General features: G+C 37.5%; 1 protein-coding gene across 1 annotated transcript; it reads right to left on the reverse strand.

Annotated features, from left to right (window-relative positions):
* Positions 1 to 1,446: 1,446 nt before the first annotated feature.
* On the reverse strand, positions 1,447 to 17,801 carry LOC121416210 (mRNA turnover protein 4 homolog). Its single transcript, XM_041609707.1, has 7 exons — positions 17,697 to 17,801; positions 6,704 to 6,762; positions 6,233 to 6,336; positions 5,376 to 5,525; positions 4,505 to 4,656; positions 3,122 to 3,198; positions 1,447 to 1,853 (listed from the first exon to the last, which is right to left on the reverse strand). Exons 1-7 carry the CDS (start codon positions 17,722 to 17,724, stop codon positions 1,710 to 1,712), a joined length of 714 nt encoding a protein of 237 aa, XP_041465641.1. The 5' UTR covers positions 17,725 to 17,801; the 3' UTR covers positions 1,447 to 1,709.
* Between the last annotated feature and the right edge of the window lie 1,198 nt (positions 17,802 to 18,999).

Here is an 18,999-nt window from a genome sequence, read left to right on the forward strand (position 1 = left end):
ACATTGATTTTGTTCCATCAATAGCAGAGATTGATCAGGGGCCCGTGTTACTAAGAGTTGCAATTGATCTGATCAATCACAACTATGGAAAGCCAGCAAAGTCAACATATAAAATGCATGTTTGTTCAAAAAAAATTCTAGATATGAATGTATATCCATAAATTCATTGATTTCTTGACAATTTGTTGTGTTCCCCTTTGTTTACAAAGGACACTTTGCAAATTTCCAGTAGAAAAATTATGATATTGATGGATTTCCATTTGATTGATTGGATCAATCGTAACTCTTTGTAAGATGGGGGCCCAGATCAATAACTGCTTTTTGTGAGACAAGACCCTGTTCTTTCTTGAAGGGCCTAAGTTATCACAAACAGGCTGTGATATGAGGAGCATTTCATGAACAAAAAATTGTAAATTTCTGTTATATCCTAATGAAATCGTCGCATCTGATCGGTTGAGAGAAAAAAAAATCACTCAGTGAAAATCTATTTCACAACTCAATTGATTTCTTGTTGACTATTTGCAGCAAAATAAGAATAGAATAATGATTGGTCAACGAGTTGACAACTGGCACTTCATAAAAACTAACATTCAATGTGTTCAAGGCAACACGCCAAGGTATCTGTGGTCAATGGTCAGAGCACTGGACTCATAACTCATAATTCTGAAGTTGTAAGTTTGAATCTTGGCTCGGCCATTATCTCAACTTAACCAAAAAAGGCCCAAGAGTAATTTCTGATGGGTAAATAAGGTCAGCCGCTCAGATCGGTTGACTTTGGTTATATATACCAGCTTGGCATTGACGCGGAAGAAAGCTGCTTTGCAGAGATCCTTCAGGAGTTTCTTTTACAAACAAGGCAAAAGCGATTTTGTGTCTCGCCCACTTATGAAAATAACCAGAAATATTGTAATTTGCGAGGGCAAGCAACAGAATTGTATCAAAACTTCATTGTGAAATGACTGGGATGGAATAACGCTTGTTATAAAAGCCTTGCACGTAAACTTTCATGCTGACCTGAAGATGACCTTTGATCTTACCATGTGACCTCCAACTGCAGCACATGATGCATGTCCACCAAGTCCATCTACCATCCAAGTTTTGTTGAAAAGTGACTTCTGGTTGCGAAGTCAGGTGTCATAAGAGAGTCTTGCATTCAAACTTTAACGTTGACCTGACAATGACCTTTGACCTTTATGTGATCTCCGACTGCAGCATAACTTGCAGGTCCCCCAAGTCCATCTACCATCCAAGTTTGGTTGAAAAGCGACGTACGGTTGCGGAGTTAAGTGTCATAAGAGAGTCTTGCATGTAAACTTTAACATTGACCTGAAAATGACCTTTGACTTTATCATGTGACCTCTGACTGCAGCATAACATGCAGGTCCCCCAAGTCTATCTACCATCCTAGTTTGGTTGAAAAGCGACTTACGGTTGCAGAGTTAGGTGTCATAAGATTTGTGACGGACAGACGACATTTGGATCCCTAAGTCTCGCCTTCACCTCTGGTGGGTGAGACAAAAAGAGAAACCTACCCTTGCAAGGATCAACAGACCAAAAGCTTTCCACTACCTTCACTGAAACATATATCTCGCATCATGTATCCCTTTTTTCACTAAAATATCAGACAATGGTGACATTTCCTCCAAAATATGAACCACACATTGACTTCAGTCTTTCTGTAAAGTCTTATTTATAATCTTGTCCATTTCTTAGTCTTCATCCTCATCATCATCGTCATCCCCATCGCTCCTTGATTTGGAATTGGGTAACCTGAACTCCTCGAATGTTCCATCGTTGGACCAACAGGCAGCCAGATTGAGTTTGAACTCTGCGATGGGCTTGGCAAACAATTTCTGTTTAGTACAAAGATGAAAATGTGGAAAAACTGAATGAAAAGCAGAATGACATATGATTATGATGTTCCACGTACAGTATTACATATATATGGTCAATATACTATGACATTTGCCTTTTTTTCATTAAATAATTAAATCCAGTAAAAAAATAATTGTTCAAAAGATACAAAGAGAAAAATAATGAATATCAGGGTAATTTGGAACATACATTTTTTTAATTTTAAAATAAATAGTATGCAGGTAAAAAAAATAATGATAGTAAATGATAATTAATAATAATAATTTTGATAAAAACAAATTCTTTTCTTTCTTCCCCACTATATATCAACTTTATAAAATGAGACTGAAATATGTCAAGAATACAATTCCTCCAGGTTTAATAAAATGTAAACCCTATTTTGTAAAACACATCTGTAAATTGTAATAAAGATATGAATTAAAATAAATTGCAAATAACATATCATTAATACCGTTATACCAAATTATAATAGTAATGATAATGACATAATTCATAGATATTTCACAATGCATGAAGTATATTCTTATTGTATATGGCTACTCATTGTTTCATTATCTTTCATAGTTTAATTTCACCAGTGACCAGTGCTAGGTAAAACAAATGACCATAAAGCATATATAATTAGCGAAAGCTTTTTCTTAACAGTTGGTTGAATAACCACTTCATTCGTTAATCATTTCTTATTTGTTGATTTAATTCATTTAATGAACAGTACATCTTTGAATATAGACTAAGTGAATAGTTAAAGAAATTTGTCAACTAACTTTCCTAATTAACTGGAAATTAGATAATCTTGGGCTTAAATGCAATTAGACCAAATGGTGAGTAGACGAATGGGTTGAAGACGTAGTAGAATTAGACCATTTTACACGAGACCAAAACAGGAAACAGCCGAAGCAGGTGGGTGTTTCATAAAGCTTTTCTTAAAGTTACAAGCAACTTCATGAACGACTGGTGATCTCATCTAAGGTGCTAAACCAACACTTAAGAAAATTGGTGAGCAAAATTTACAAAGATCACCAGTCCTTCATAAAGTCACTCTTAAATTACAAACAGCTTTATGAAACACACCCATCAGGGCTCCATAACACAAAGCTTAGCAATGATCGTGGGACATTTTTGTACGAATGATTCCATTGACTACAATGTATGATCAATCATAAAAATCAAGCGTTCGATCAATAGCTAACCTTTGAGTTACGGAGCCCTGGTGTAGATCAAGTGGCAATTTAAGGAATCTACTTACCAGTATTCTTGCTTGTTCTGGGGTCAAAGTGTCACCTATATTACATACAGTATGGTCACTGGTAAGATGTATGACACCTTTCAAACAGAAAAAAAATACATTACTAATAGTGTGTAGCTAAAAAAATCAAATGCCCAATGTGATGGCACAAAGTACATGCAATATTTATTTTGACTACAGAATATATCAATTTGGTTTGAGTGGATTTTCTATGTCCCTAATCAAATCACGACAAATTGCGAACTTTTAATCAGAATCATCAGATGAATTTTAACTAGAGTTGGATAAAAAAAATTAAGCTAATTTATACCTAGTTCCCACTATCACAATTTGCGCCACGATTCAAACGGTGGTCTTACTCGTGGAGCAATCGTAGTGGTCGTTTCAGATCGTATTAGACCATATTGGATCAGTCGTGGCAATCATATTGGTCATAGAAAAATTTGAATGGTCCAAATATTTTGGCAATCAGTTATGAGAGGCTAATCGTGGCTTTTGTTAAGGATTGCGTGACAATGGGAAGGAGGCATTAGCTACGGCACAGTGATTGAGAATATGAATTGGCATCCAAGGACAGGTTACAGGTCATCAAAGATACTACACAGGGAAGATCGGACAATTCGCCGATTTTTGAAGTGCTCCCAAACGCCCGATAAATGCTCATGGGGAAGGATGCCCACTAGCGTTGAATACATTGTAAGTAAACCGTCATACATCGGCACGCAGCTGTGTATAAAACATACGGGGGAAATGAGAGAGGGGTCTTTGGAGAGGGCTCAAGGGTGGCACATGGGAATAATTCAACCTTTTATTACCCAGAAACCTCTGAAATATATTCATCTTGAATTTAAGAAAAAAAAATGAATGAACAAATATTTTAAATGTGAAAATCATCTATTCCTTCAACCCTACGCCATGTCTCTAATGTTTTGTACACAACCATCTCGCGATACACAAAGTCAAAAGAGGTCGTTACTTACTCAACGCTGTAGGACGCTCTTACCGAGCGTTTCATTACGCGGTCTATGTACTGTCCGATCTTCCCCTTGTAGTATCTTTGAGGTCATGCATAAAGTAGAGCTTAACTTTATACAAAACAGCTTTGAAAAACACATCCTACCCAGTTACTGCACTGCAGTGACTAAAGCAAGAATTGAATTACATTACAAGGCAGCCTACTTCATGCCAAGGAATGAAAGAGAGGGTGAGAATGAGATTCAAGGAATAAAATAATAATGATACAGAATATTTTATAGTGTACATATCCACCTTGTAGGCACTTGTACATGTATATTGCCCCCGCTCAGCTAAAACATAAAACTATATGCCAAAAGAGCGTAATACAATTCAAAAAGTAGAAGTAGCATTCATTGCTGGACCAACCTTTCTTGAGAACTGTTGGAAGACGTAATTGCCTGAGCTGTGGTTCCATAGAGTGCTGAAAGTCTTCTAAGGGGCCCTCGAATAACGTCACCGATTCCGTCGCAATGTTTCCTGACCTTGCATAGTCTGCTTCGACAAACTCCTCAAAGTATCTTCAATGAGAATCAGGGGGAGATAGGTTCAGAGGTAATCTATTGTTCATTAATTTTTCAAGATTTCATTCTAGTTAATAACTGAAGTTAGTTTGGACGGTGAGTTTGTAGTAACACCATGTAACTTAATCCTGAAAAGGACTGCTGGATCAAGAGCAAAGCTTATGTGCTCAAAATGTTGAGAATAACAATTCTTTTAAGAGCTAACATCAGAAAGATAAACAGTCCTTTTAAGGACTGACTTTCAAGGTGTTACCACAAGATTCACCATCGAGTCTTACCACCATGCAAACCTTTAAAGCTCACATTAAAGTTATACTGCTGTTTATATTTTTCATGATATCATCGCATGTTATCATCACACGATTATCACATCATAATCACATGACAACAGAAAAAGACGCATATGGATATTCCTTCGAACATCAATTAAAAAAAAATCTTTATCCCATAGTTGTTGAACCCCAATCCCACAGAAAGCAATACTGCTGAAATAACCTTAGAAGACCATGACATTTTCTTGATCTTTCAATGGTCGTTCACAGTGCCATTCCACAGAAGAGACAGCATATGTCACTGTTCTACGAGACTGCTGAAAGTCCTTGCGAATTTCGGGTCTTTCAGTGTTCTTTGAAGGATTTCTGTGGAGTGGGGGCCTCAGTAAACAATAAATAAATAGTAATAATAATAGCTATGAAAAGTTGATAAACATGACTTACTCAACAACCTCTTCTTTGGTTTGGTTTGTGAAGAGTAGTCCCACGTTGCCTATCAATAGTTTGCTGACCCGGTGGAGGTTGTCTCTGTATTCTTCTTCGGGTGTCTTTCCAAGTGCCACCATCATCACCTTGTTCTTTCCAAAGAAGAATCTAGCGGACAGAGAAGGTGGGATGCAGATAATGTGAAAGAACATTAGAAGTGATTGTCAAGCTACTGTAGACTCCATGGTGAGTATCCTGAAATAGAATTTAATGTGGATGTTATAATTTTGTAGAACATTTTTGTCTGGATTAACACGTCTTAGTTCACTTAATCTCTAAAACCTGCCATAAAAGTTATCACCATGTTATTTTGGTAATGTTATGGATCAGACGACCCATTCAAAGCTATAGGACTATTCTTACTGTGTTGCCATAGCCCTCAAAGAACGACTGGCGTTCTCTTGTATGCATTTTCTTTGGCCATGGCTATTCCACATACTGTCCAATTCCTGATACGATATATCCTATATCCATTATGCCTTCCTTTGACCTTGCCTGGCAGTTCCTTCCACTTCATCTTCCATCATAATCTAAACTAACCTACCTGGCCTTTCCAATGGCTGTATTTGGTAAGTCTTCTCTTCTTCAGCTGCATCCCCTTAGGGATCCTTACTCTCTCCCGCATCCTTACCTTACTTTTCCTTTCTCTCCGACTGACCTGGAGCATTTTTCACCAGATTGACAGCTTTGAATGACAGTATCTTTTTCACGTGACTATTTCATTCAATGTCCAATATTCTGTACCACAGAGGGCTTATATACAATGCAATTGAATGCCATAATTGGGGGGGGGGGCGGAGTGAACAATGGCCTACCTGCTATGCTTCCAGTTATTCCTTACATCTTTAATCTTGCTGTTCCTCATGTTCTCCACCGAGAACACGACAATCCGGGCATACTTGTCCACACTGTCTCGAACCTGGGAAAAGGACAAAAAAGTCTTTAAAGACCCTGACTGGAGCAATAAAAGAAACTGATGAATCGTTTGAAATACTCCACTGATTGATTCAAGCATTCAGGGACTCTTGCATAAATGTTATTATTTTGGTATCTCTGCCATCCGATGGGTACTCCCAAGGGATCCTTGACTTGGTTGACAGCTGAACATCGTCACATTGGTACACTTTACCATTAGATGGCAATGTTACCAAAATACTGAATATTATGCAAAAGGACCAACAACTGCTTATCATATTTATTTGGTTTGCCTGAAGAGTAAAAACTTTAATATATTGCACTTCCTATTAAAATCAATGGACAAATATATTCTTAAAAAGATAACTCACCTCCTCAATCAGACTCTGCTTGGTTTCAAGGCCTTTCTTCTTTGTTCTTGTAAGTGAAACTGGAATAAATATAAAGAAATATGGTAACTATGGTAATATTATTGTATATGTTTGGCTCATATTAAAAACCTCACTACACATTTCTCATTCATTTGTGCATCTGAAAATGCTGATAGGAAGATAAAACACGCGGAAATATCCATTTGAATTGAAAGAGAAGAGAGATAGCGAAAAGTTCTAAAAAGTTTCATCAAAATTTGATGCAAAAAATTATGAAAGTTTGATATCTATGTATACAAGGTGTGGCTATGATTTACATTCTTTCAACAAAGACAAAATCCTACATGTACCAACATTTGAATAACAATGTTGAAAATATGAGATCAAAGTTTAAATAGAGCTTGCTGCTCATTTCAGATCGAAAATGTGCCTAAAATTCAGGTCATCAATAAGATAATGGAGAGTAAATCTGGGCAAAATTTTAGCTAATAAGCTCTTCATGCATCACATGCAAAGCGCGAGCGACACCAGAAAAAAAATCATATAAAAAGTGTGGAAAAATTATCGAAAATAATTGTTGCATCATTCATCATCAATCCTCAAAGGTAGGATGTTTAAGAATCATTTCGGCAACTACGATCTTATTGATAACCGGATGATATCCATGCATAGACACTGGCGCATTCCCACTGGCCAGCCAGCCAGCCAGCCATGCTAGCTTTGCCAGCAGGCCAGCACAGCTAGCTAGGGCTAGCCGAGCTGGACATGCTTGTTTGGAACTGGATTTTCCGTGGTGCGACGTGGCCCTTTAGTTTTACATGATACTGTACTCTGATAGTTTTCAAGAAATCGTGATTTTGAAATGAATTGTTCCACATAATTTTCTCCGCTAATTACTTGCTAATTAATATTCTTATGATTCTTTCTCTATTTCTCATGTCATTCTGCTGTCATGTCAAAACTTAAAGTGATGGCGGTACGTAGGGCAACATGTCTGTCACTTTGGAGGGAAAGACCTAGATATATACAGTGGGTCCCCCAAAAAATGTCCCTCTGACATAGGACTGAATTAATTCTTAAAGAGAAATGCCAGTAGTTGCAGTAAATGATGATTTCATGAGAAAGTCTGTAAAACCAGGCTTAATTGTCAGAATATCATCGAGGATCTAGATCTGGTCAAATGTGAAATCTTGAAATCTACGCTGAAAAACGTTCACACTGAAGATCACTAACACAGATAGGCACACGTGGGACAGTGTATTATCATTGCTGGAATAAAGACCCGACGGAAGTGACCGAATCCGCGCTTATTTTGCTTATTTCTCAGCAATTACACAATTTCTCCCAGAATCCTCTGGCACATATTTTTTTATTCATACAAACAGACACTTGGGTGGTCATTATATTAGATTCTGTAAAAAGTCATTTTGAGACCGTTACCAAAACTGGAATTTATCTTTAAATGTGGTAGGATTCTCAAATAAATGTTTATGAGTACAAAGCTCATTTCATGATCTAACATCTATGACAATTTCATTAGTCGCGCTTGAGCAGTTTTGAATACACACTCGTATGTAACAGTGGTGCATTTGAGCCCATTCCAAGTTTGCAGCATTGATGCATTTCTTCATTGTCTATGGCATGCTAACCCCCATTTTTTCCTACAGGATCTGAGCAGGGATATGTGGAGCGTTGTGGCCCAGTGGATTAGTCTTCGGACTTTGAAACAGAGGGTCGTGGGTTCGAATCCCAGCCATGGCGTAATTTCCTTCAACAAGAAACTGATCCACAATGTGCTGCACTCAACCCAGGTGAGGTAAATGGGTACCGGTAGGAAGTAATTCCTTAAAAAGCTGTGTGCGCTATGAACGCCTAGCTTAGCCAGGTAATATAGGAGCACCTTGAGCACCTAACAAGGTGGATATGTGTGCAACATAAATACCCTATATTATTATTATTTCCCGAATCATATCCAGGTTCATCAAAACATAAACTTGAGCATGTTCAGAAGGACAAGAAACATAAAAAATACGTTTGACTGATGATTGATAAGGGAAACCAGTGCACCAACTTGAAAGAAAATGTGAATGATGGATGAGTAAAGTGAGCTGTAAAATGGGGAATCCACAACTTTAAGTCAATCATCCTTTGTGAAAAGGAACTTTACCAAAGAAAATTTTGACTTTTTTTCTTTTAAAATAGTTACATTGAATTAACTTGGCCTCAGTAGATTATTAACTAAACAAGTGGAATGCCTCTGGCCGTCTCACCTGCATCACGCGATTCAACATAGCAGCAGTGCTGACTTTGAAAACTACTATAACTCGCACAAGATGTTCAGTGATACTTGGTTACTCTTATTTCCACGTTTTATGAATTAGACCAATACACTTACAGAGATAGGATGGTAATTCAACAAATACCCCCAATGCGGCCAAAGTTCATTGATCTCACATGACCTTTGACCTTGATCATGTGACCTGAAACTTGCACAGGATATTCAGTGATACTTGATTACTCTTAGGTCCAAGTTTCAAAAGTCAGATCAATAAACTTGCAAAGTTATGATAGTAATTCAACAGATACCCCCATTATGGCCAAAGTTCATTGACCTTTGACCCTGGTCATGTGACCTAAAATGCGCACAGGATGTTCAGTGATACTTGATTACTCTTATGTCCAAGTTTTATGAACTAGACCAACACACTTTCAAAGTTATGATGGTAATTCAACAAATACCCCCAAATTGGCCAAAGTTCATTGACCCTAAATGACCTTTGACCTTGGTCATGTGACGTGAAACTCATGCAGGATGTTTGGTGATACTTGATTAACCTTATGTCCAAGTTTAATGAACTAGGTCCATATATTTTCTAAGTTATGATGACATTTCAAAAACTTAACCTCAGGTTAAGATTTTGATATTGATTCCCCCAACATGGCCTAAGTTCATTGACCCTAAATGACCTTTGACCTTGGTCATGTGACATGAAACTCTAATAGGATGTTCAGTAATACTTGATTAACCTTATGGCCAAGTTTCATGAACTAGGTCCATATACTTTCTAAGTTATGATGTCATTTCAAAAACTTAACCTCAGGTTAAGATTTGATGTTGACGCCGCCGCCGTCGGAAAAGCGGCGCCTATAGTCTCACTCTGCTATGCAGGTGAGACAAAAAAAGTAATGAAAACAAAAATGCAGTGTTGTTGGAATTATGCATGAAAAAGACATAACCTGCTGTCTCAATCATTGTGCATCTCCAGTTATCAAACTGTCGTATGCAATGAACTGTCAAATACCGTTTTTGCCCTTCTGAACATGCTCAAAGTTGTGATTTGATAAGCCTGGTTAGATCATGGAGATTTCCCTGGTCTGATCAGGGAATTCCTTGGTCAGAATAAGGAGATAGAGGTTTGGTCAGAATGGTCAAAGGGGGTTGATAAGAAAGTGCAGAATAAAAAGCAGTGCTGCATGCATGCAAACTTGGAATGGGCTGAAAAGCACCACTGTTACATAATAGGCTGTGTATTCAAAACCACGGAAGCAAGACCAATGAAATTTTTATAGAAGTTAGAACATGAGACGGGCTTCCTAGTTCCACACATTTCATTGAGAATCATTTTTATTTTTGGAAGCAATTTAGCCGCATATCAGAGGGACATTTTTGGGTGACGCGCTGTATGGAAAGCAATAAAGTCATCTTTCAAATGACACCAAAATGTTGGAAAACTTTTCATGCTTGAGTGAGCAATACCCACTTAAACAAATAGTATGAAAATTAGGGTGGGCAGGAATTAGCCTTTCGGTTTCTCTCAGTTTTTGAGAGGCGAGTCCCTTGGAACTTGCAAACTTGAGGGTGTTGTGATGAATGCGTCGACCCTTGAACCGCTTATGTATTACGTACTTCCGATACGCAATGCCTTTTTGAAGAACAATTTATCAATAAAAATATTATTTCACAAATATTAAAATTTCTAACATAATTATAAATAATTGATATAATACTACTAATCATTTATAATCACGTGATATATTTTATTATTTGTAAAATAATTTTTAACTATAAATAAGCGGTTCAAGGGTCGACGCCATTGTATTTGCGTTGTTTACATCGGTATTACATGTGGATCGAGGGATCTACGCGACATCGGTCTGGTAAGAATCCTTTATTTTTCACCTTTTTCCCCCCGTTTTTTTTAAACCTTCCTACCCATTAGGTGTAGGAAGGTGTAGAGTTAAATAAAATCACGACCAATTACGGATTTCTAATAAAAAGGATGGATTTCCAAGGGGAATCCAACTGTATTTACTTGGTTCTCTTAAGGCTATATGGGTGGGGATTCAAGACTCCATGATGAAGAAGTATATGTCAATTTTTTTTAAAGACATCATCATGGAGTTCTCAAGACTACGTAATGGCACTTGTTCACTGCAACCATCCTGCCTGTGGAGAATCTACAGGTAGGACTATGGTATGCCAATGCTGTACATAGCACACACTTTGAAAAATCATTAAAATATCACTTTTGTGACCAAAATTACTGATTTCCATACAGTTGCAATTTATTTTTCTTTAGTAACTTGGGAATAATTTTTGTATTCACCAGAGCGCTCAAAAACTTGAATTTTGTGCATATTTTTGTGAACGCCCTCTATTGGTGGAAAGTAATATGGCAAGAAAATTTTCATTTTTCAATCTCTATTTTTAATTAAGAAAAAAATAATTCAAAGAATTAAATTTACATAAGTGCCAAGTTATGTAATGAATAGCTGTAATGAAAACTGACAGTGTAAGAAAATCAAGCATTTGTCCCATATAACAAGAGAAATTAAGCCAAACATTGCCACCATTATTTGGCCACACATGGGGATGTAACAGAGATGCCAAGTTAAAAAAAATGTAATGCGTGAGATTTTCATGACTCGGCTTCTCTGCGCGCGCGCTGCCAGTACTTACACTTGTACGTTTCGAAAAGGCGCGTGCACAACGCACATGCGAGATATGGGCTTCATCATGATATCGATCCATACTACAAATTCATGCGCTGACTGCACTCTCGATTCGTCTCACGTGCCGGGGTAGACGTGGCGGCGTGCGAAGGCGGTCGGCCAGTGCGTATAATCTAGTGAATAATGCTACTTTTTCTCTTTTTATCTGTCGGGTCCCGATGCGTCACTTGTTCACTGCTACCACCCTGCCTGTGGGGAATCTAGAGGTAGGACTATGGTATGCCAGTGTTGTACAGAGCACACACTTCAAATAATCATTAAAAATCACTTTTGTGACCAAAATTACTAATTTCCATACAGTTGCAATTTATTTTTCATTAGTAACTTGGGAATAATTTTTTCATTCACCAGAGCGCTCAAAAACTTGAATTTTGGGCATATATTTGTGTACGCCCTCTATTGGTGGAAAGTAATATGGCAAGAAAATTTTCATTTTTTTATCTCTATTTTTAATTAAGAAAAAAATGATTTAAAGACTCAAATTTAAATAAGAGCCAAGTTGTATGAATAATAGGTGTAATGGAAACTGTCAGTGTAAAAAAAATCAAGCATTTGCCCCAAAGAAAAAGAGAAAATAAGCCAAACATTGCCACTCTTATTTTGCCACACATGGAGATATAACTGAGAACAAGGTTATATTAATAACCTTGTTCATTGAATGAGTGCGATGCATGAGAAAAAAGGGTGCCATGCAGCATGTGAGAGATGGACCCTAGATGCGTGAGTATCACGCACAATGCGTGAGACTTGGTAGCTCTGATGTAACTGAGAACAAGATTATATCATAACCTTGTTCCTGTAATGGGGGGATTTAGTCATTCCATTCACATAATTGTGTCGCTATGCCTATACAATAGTATCAAGTTAAACTATTTTGGAGCAACATTGTTTTCTCCAAAAACTCTCCTTCGTGTGGCCCTATGCCTTACCGCGCCAGGCGTCAGTGGGAGTAAGCCTATGTAGAGTAGATGACTGTTACTCCCCAGACGCCTCTAGGCTAGCCTAGGCCACTTGTTCACTGGTACCATCCTGCCTGTGGAGAATCTACAGGTAGGACTATGGCATGCCAATGCTGTATTGAGCACACACTTTAAAAATCATTAAAATATCACTTTTGTGACCAAAATTACTATTTTCCTTACAGTTGCAATTTATTTTTCATTAGTAACTTGGGAAAAATTATTGTATTCACAGAGCGCTCAAAAACTTGAATTTTGGGCATATTTTTGTGTACGCCCTCTATTGGTGGAAAGTAATATGGCAAGAAAATTTTCATTTTTTGATCTCTATTTTTAATTAAGAAAAAATTGAAATAAAGAATCAAATTTACTTAACTTAAGTCAAGAGCCAAGTTGTATCACTTGTTCACTGCTACCACCCTGCCTGTGGGGAATCTAGAGGTAGGACTATGGTATGCCAATGATGTACAGAGCACACACTTTAAAATATCATTAAAATATCACTTTTGTGACCAAAATTACTATTTTCCATACAGTTGCAATTCATTTTTCATTAGTAACTTGGGAATAATTTTTGTATTCACCAGAGTGCTAAAAAACTGGAATTTTGGGCATTTTTTTGTACGCCCTCTATTGGTGGAAAGTAATATGGCAAGAAAATTTTCATTTTTTGATCTTTATTTTTAATTAAGAAAAAAATAATTTAAAGAATCAAATTTAAATAAGAGTCAAGTTGTATGAATAATAGGTGTCTTAATGGAAACTGTCAGTGTAAAAAAATCAAGCATTTGCCCCAAAGAAAAAGAGAAAATAAGCCAAACACTGCCTCCCTTATTTTGAAACACATGGAGATAGAAGTGAGAACAAGGTTATATCATAACCTTGTTCATTGAATGAGTGGCCTAGGCCACTCCTAGTACCAATGAGGTCCAAACATTAACATGTATGGACCTCATATAGGCGACATTACCCAAAATTATGGGTTAGACAATGCTGTTCGGATTTCCAACCCAAGACTTTGGTAAATGTACGCCTTCATACAAATTGGAGTTAAGTGATATGACTTTCATTTGGTGGGAATGCATTAGAAATATTATCAAAATAGTTCAAATTAAAATGGATTATCATTAGACTTACATTTCAGGCCCTTTTTGTTGATTTTTGGTGAGCGTTCCACACAGCTGCGACGAGTGATCAACTCCGAAGTGATACGCATACCGGTCAGGTGATCGGTCAGGTGATCGGTAGATTATCTTTTTGTCAGACGTTCATAATTTATGTTAAGCGTATCAATCTTCAGTATCTTGATTTCAAAGCATCAGTATTGTAAATAAAAGTCATTATTGTTTGGAATCAGTGACGGATCGGGGGGAGGGGTGGGGGTGAGTATTTCTGCTCGTTCTCCCTTTTGAGATTTATAGTAAATATTTTGGCATTAAATATGTTATTCATACTAGTTATGTGCCCCACCCCCCTCCTTATGAGAATCACAGCATTATTTGTAATGGGGATATTTCGTTCATATTCTTGTCTCTTTTTTGCCTTTTTTTGTTTGTCAAATTTTACTGGGAACAAATTAACAATATGACTTTCTATACATCACTTTTAGGGACAAACTTTTTTATCGGGTTGGGGGCTTGCCAAATATAACGGTGGAAAAAAATGACCTTCTTTTTTTAGTGACAACATAAAAAAAAATTGTCAAATTTTACGCGAGACAAAATGACCTTTGATCATTATTAGTTAAAAACCATTTTCCGTTTTTTTTTGGGGGGGGCTGGCAAAAAGCCGGGGTAATAATTGCAGGGCCCGCTGGGAGAACAGTTTTCGGAACTGAGTGGTATACCCTGGGTTAATATACCTCTATTTGTTAATATTATTATAATTTTTCAGTGACAACCTTTTTTTCTTTGTCATATTTTATGCAAGACAAAATGACCTTCGATCCTTATAACAGTTAAAACATTTTTTAATTTTTTTTGGGGGGGGCTTGCCATATTTTATGCGGGACAACTTAATGGAATTCATTTTTTTGTGACAACCTTTTTTTTATTTGTCAAATTTTATGAAAGACCTAATGACCTTTGATGATTATTTGTTAAAAGCCATTTTCCTTTTTTGTGGGGGGGGGGGGGAGGGGAGGGGTTTGCCAAATTTTACGTGGAAAAAAATTACCTTCATTTTTTTTTAGTGACAATCTTTTTTTTTCATTTGTCAAATTTTACGCGAGACAAAATTACCTTCCATCATTTCTATAATTAAAACCTTTTTGGGGGGGGGTTAACAAATATCACGTACACAAACTGGCTTTCCCTTTTCTTATTTTATTTAATTTTTTTTTTGGGGGGGGGCTTGCCGAATATTACGCGAACAAAATGACTTTCATTTTGAGTGACCATTTTTTTTTTTACTTGCCAAACTTTACGTGAGACAAAATGACCGTTTTTTTTTTAGTGAGAACCTTTTTTGGGAGTTGTCAAATTACTTGAGAAAATTCACCCCGGCCCCCCTAATTTGGAAAATCATGGATTCACCTCTAGTTTGAATCATAATGAAAATTAAGATCATACCACGGCAGAGGCGTAAACCGCCGCAGGGGCATGCAGGCTGGCCCTTGATCCCCAGTGGATTTCACCGGAAAAAAAATCAGGATAAGAGAAATGGAAGGAAGAAAGGAAGGAAGAAAGGGAGGAAGGAAGGAAGAAAGAAATAAAAGAAAGAAAGAAATAGGGGGAGAAAAGGGGAAGACTAGGAAATAACCGGCCATAAAAAAGCAAAGGAAAAAAAATCATGTGAGAATCATCCCGAATGTTTTGTCAAAATCTATCACAAAATTGATATTTGTATTAAGTGACAAAAGTTTTGCTCGCTCGCATCTTTATTTGGTAGGCGCGTAGCTAGGGTGGTTCTTCCCCCCGAAAAGCCCCCCCCAAAAAAAGGAGGAAAAAGAGAGAAGAAAAAGCGAAATCAGTAAATGGGGTGTATATTATAACTTAGTTTATAATTGTTTTTCCTTCTTTTTTTGGGGGGGGGGGTCAAAACAATAAAAATCTTACCGAAATGTTTTTCGATAATTAGCTCTTCCCTCGCGATTTAATAAAAAATGGTAGCCATCTATAAGTTTTAAAATTGCTAAATATCCAGAGATATCATTACCCACCTGCTGATATAGCACTGGGGGTACACGATCAGGGTTAGGCCCAGTGCATGGCCCTCGATGTACAACCAAGATAAAAAAGAAATGAAGGGAATTAAAGAAACCAAAATTAGGAAAAGTGTAAGGTAAGATATCTGTCTCGAATTTAGATTTGCACGAAGGTTTTTTCTCGCTTGCTTCACTCGCTTGGAACATATAAAGTAACTTTATCCCGCATGCCATATGCTGTACATTAATTGGAACTCTTTCTTTCTATTATTTTTTTTTACTCGTCACGCTCCTGCCACACAGGGGTTTGCCCTAATGATCATGGACAATCGTAAAAAATAGCATTTTCATACCATGTAACTGGGAATTTTTTTACTCTACCCCCCCCCCTCCCTCCTCGATCCCTGTATCGATTTTGACTTGACAGGGGCCTATACCTGAATTTGCTTCAATATAAAATCATAGCGGATAGAACGCCTTGAATACAGGCCAAAAAGCCTAACGACATTGCTGTGTCACATGACAATCAGTATAAGACGAGGATGTGTACAACCCTATGGCGACAAATCTTACCGCAGAAGTTGAGCAAGTTCCGGACAAAAAGGCTTCAATACCCCCAAGAAAAGAACAGGCGAGTACTATTTATACATTATATCCTACAAGTAGTATCTAGGGTCCAATTACCATAAGTTTTATTAATGGAGTTCCATGTTATATCCATTAATTTAAGTCCAACTTCTAATTCGCGTGCACTCACTTTTTCTACACAGGAATAGGCACGGTGCCTAGAGTGGCCTAGACCAAAAGCTTCAGTCTCTGTATTTTGGTTGTTCCGCTGAACTGCGTTGGCTCACTCACCAATACATAGACTGAAAAGCTTGGAGGCCCGTACGTACAGACAACGTATTTTAGCAGTAACGTTAGATCGAACAGCGGGAACCCGATTTTCCGATCGTTTTTTTGTACATAAAATGTCATATTATGAAAAAGAAATCACATCCATATTTACGAAAAAATGTTTAAAATTCAGAAATATCGTACCTTAGACCTCAGTTACCGCTAATTCTTTTGAAATGATGATCGAAACATCGTCATCTTCGATCCTTTCGTTGGTCAAGGTAAGTTGCCATCTTGGATGACGTCATCATTATTACAGACGTATTTACCAGTCGCTACCTATCGCGATTTGTGCCGCTGCTTTGCGCTGCGCTTGGACATATTGATGTGCGTGCGTTCGGAACTTGTCGCTCGCATTGATTGGCCAAGATATCGAAAATTTAATCGGAAAGCCTTGATAAAAGCACAACTCGTTGACGGCTGCCATATTTTCCTCTCCGGCAGAAAGTCAAAAAATAAGGAATAACCGGGGAATAACTCATCGGTAACGTATATTTTCAAAATATTATAAAATGTTTATGATATCAATAGAAAGATTAGAGTCTAACGAAAATAGTGGACCTTCGTCCAAGATAATATGATGTCATTTAGAATCTAAAAGAAGTAACAAATCTGGACAAAACCCGTCCGCCGAATTGTCGGACCAGATTACACATGAAGGCTCGTACTGACACATTGCCGTCGGTAAATGGGGATTGTAGTAAAATGTCAGAAATTGTTGAATAAATCCCCAGAAACGACGGTTATTCCTGTGAATCCTGTCTAAGAGTGGCCTAGCCTAGGCTAGAGACACGTACGTACGGTAATAACAGACGTCATTGTCGGTTAGTGGGACCGTGGTGAAAAACTGAAAATGTATTTCGTGCGTTATTTCAAAGAATTTTATATAAATGCACCTGTCTGTTCTACATAACCAAATCACACACAGGACAATCAAATAAATGAAACTTGAATTTCATAAAGAAAAAACTGTACTCACTTCGTTTGTCACGTCTTGATTTCGGCATCTTCTTTTCTTTAATTCACACTTTTCTGCTTACACGTGAGGCCAGGGTATTTAAACTTTAATCCTTTAAACAAAGAGGGCGCTAAACCAAATCTGAAAAGTAAAGACTCAAAAGTGACAAACTTGGAATAAAAAAATTAAAAGGCGAACAGAAAAAAAAACCCACCCGATACCAGTATTTTGCACACGGGTATATTTATGCATGACATGTCTGCCTTCATGATTTATGGGAATGGGTGGGAGCACGGGAGGAGCGTGAGGCAGCAAAGTTGGGAGATGGGGTAATTTTTAAACATTAATTTTATTGAACAAGATCAGTCATGAACTTAATTAGGCCTACTTGAATAATTTCATTCGCATATGGAGGGGGGGGGGGGGGCTTTCGGGACCCGGGTCCCCTGGGATGGCGAAAAGGGGGAGCTAACAGAGAAGAAAGGGGGGGGGGGGGGAGAAGAGAGAAAAAAGAAAAAAAGTGGAAGAAATTAAGAGAGAAGGGGCGCCAACATGCTAGCTCGCATCAAATTTAATGCGTTGTTAGATGCCCATCCTGTTCATGATTACGAAAAGTGCTAGAATGTCCAAATTTTAGGTCAGAATATAAAGAGTTTTCCTCTCGCTCTTCGTGCTCACATCAATTGTTTAGTAAGGTGACGATACTGTTCATGGTTAGATAAAGTGCTTAGAATGTCAAACTTTGAGTCGAAATATCTAAAAAATTTCAGCTCGCGCTCGCATAAAATATTTTGTTAGATGCTCATCCTGTTCGTCAGGCGCGCCGGAACACTTTCAGTTTTGGGGGGGCAAAATCCCGAAGGGGCACAATATTTTTTACAGCGTGAGATACCGAAGCGATTGAGGGGGAGAGGGCGTGGGATCCCCCACGGTAAGGACTTTGTATAAAAATGGAGTCTAAAAGTTACGTTTCTAAGAGAATTCAAAAATAAATTTCTTGAGAATTAAACATAGAATTCACTACGAAAGACTATACTCAGAGTTTATGAGAACCTATGAAATCTACGCGCAAAACGATCGCTTAATTCGGAATGTGGTTTTCGTGTCTGATCAATTAAATTACGTAATACGTTTATATTGACTCAAAATACCAGAAATTACATTTTTCATGCAATATCCTTTCAGAAATATTTATTTATGTACAGTTACATACACGGACGACGCGAGAGAGCACAATTATCATAAGTTTCAAGGAGTGTATTAAGCAGAAGGGTAACAACAGAAACAAAATACATTCTAATGAATGTCTTTTTAAATTCAAAAT

This window comes from Lytechinus variegatus, chromosome 1 (assembly GCF_018143015.1).
Source record: "Lytechinus variegatus isolate NC3 chromosome 1, Lvar_3.0, whole genome shotgun sequence".
NCBI classification, from domain to species: domain Eukaryota; kingdom Metazoa; phylum Echinodermata; class Echinoidea; order Temnopleuroida; family Toxopneustidae; genus Lytechinus; species Lytechinus variegatus.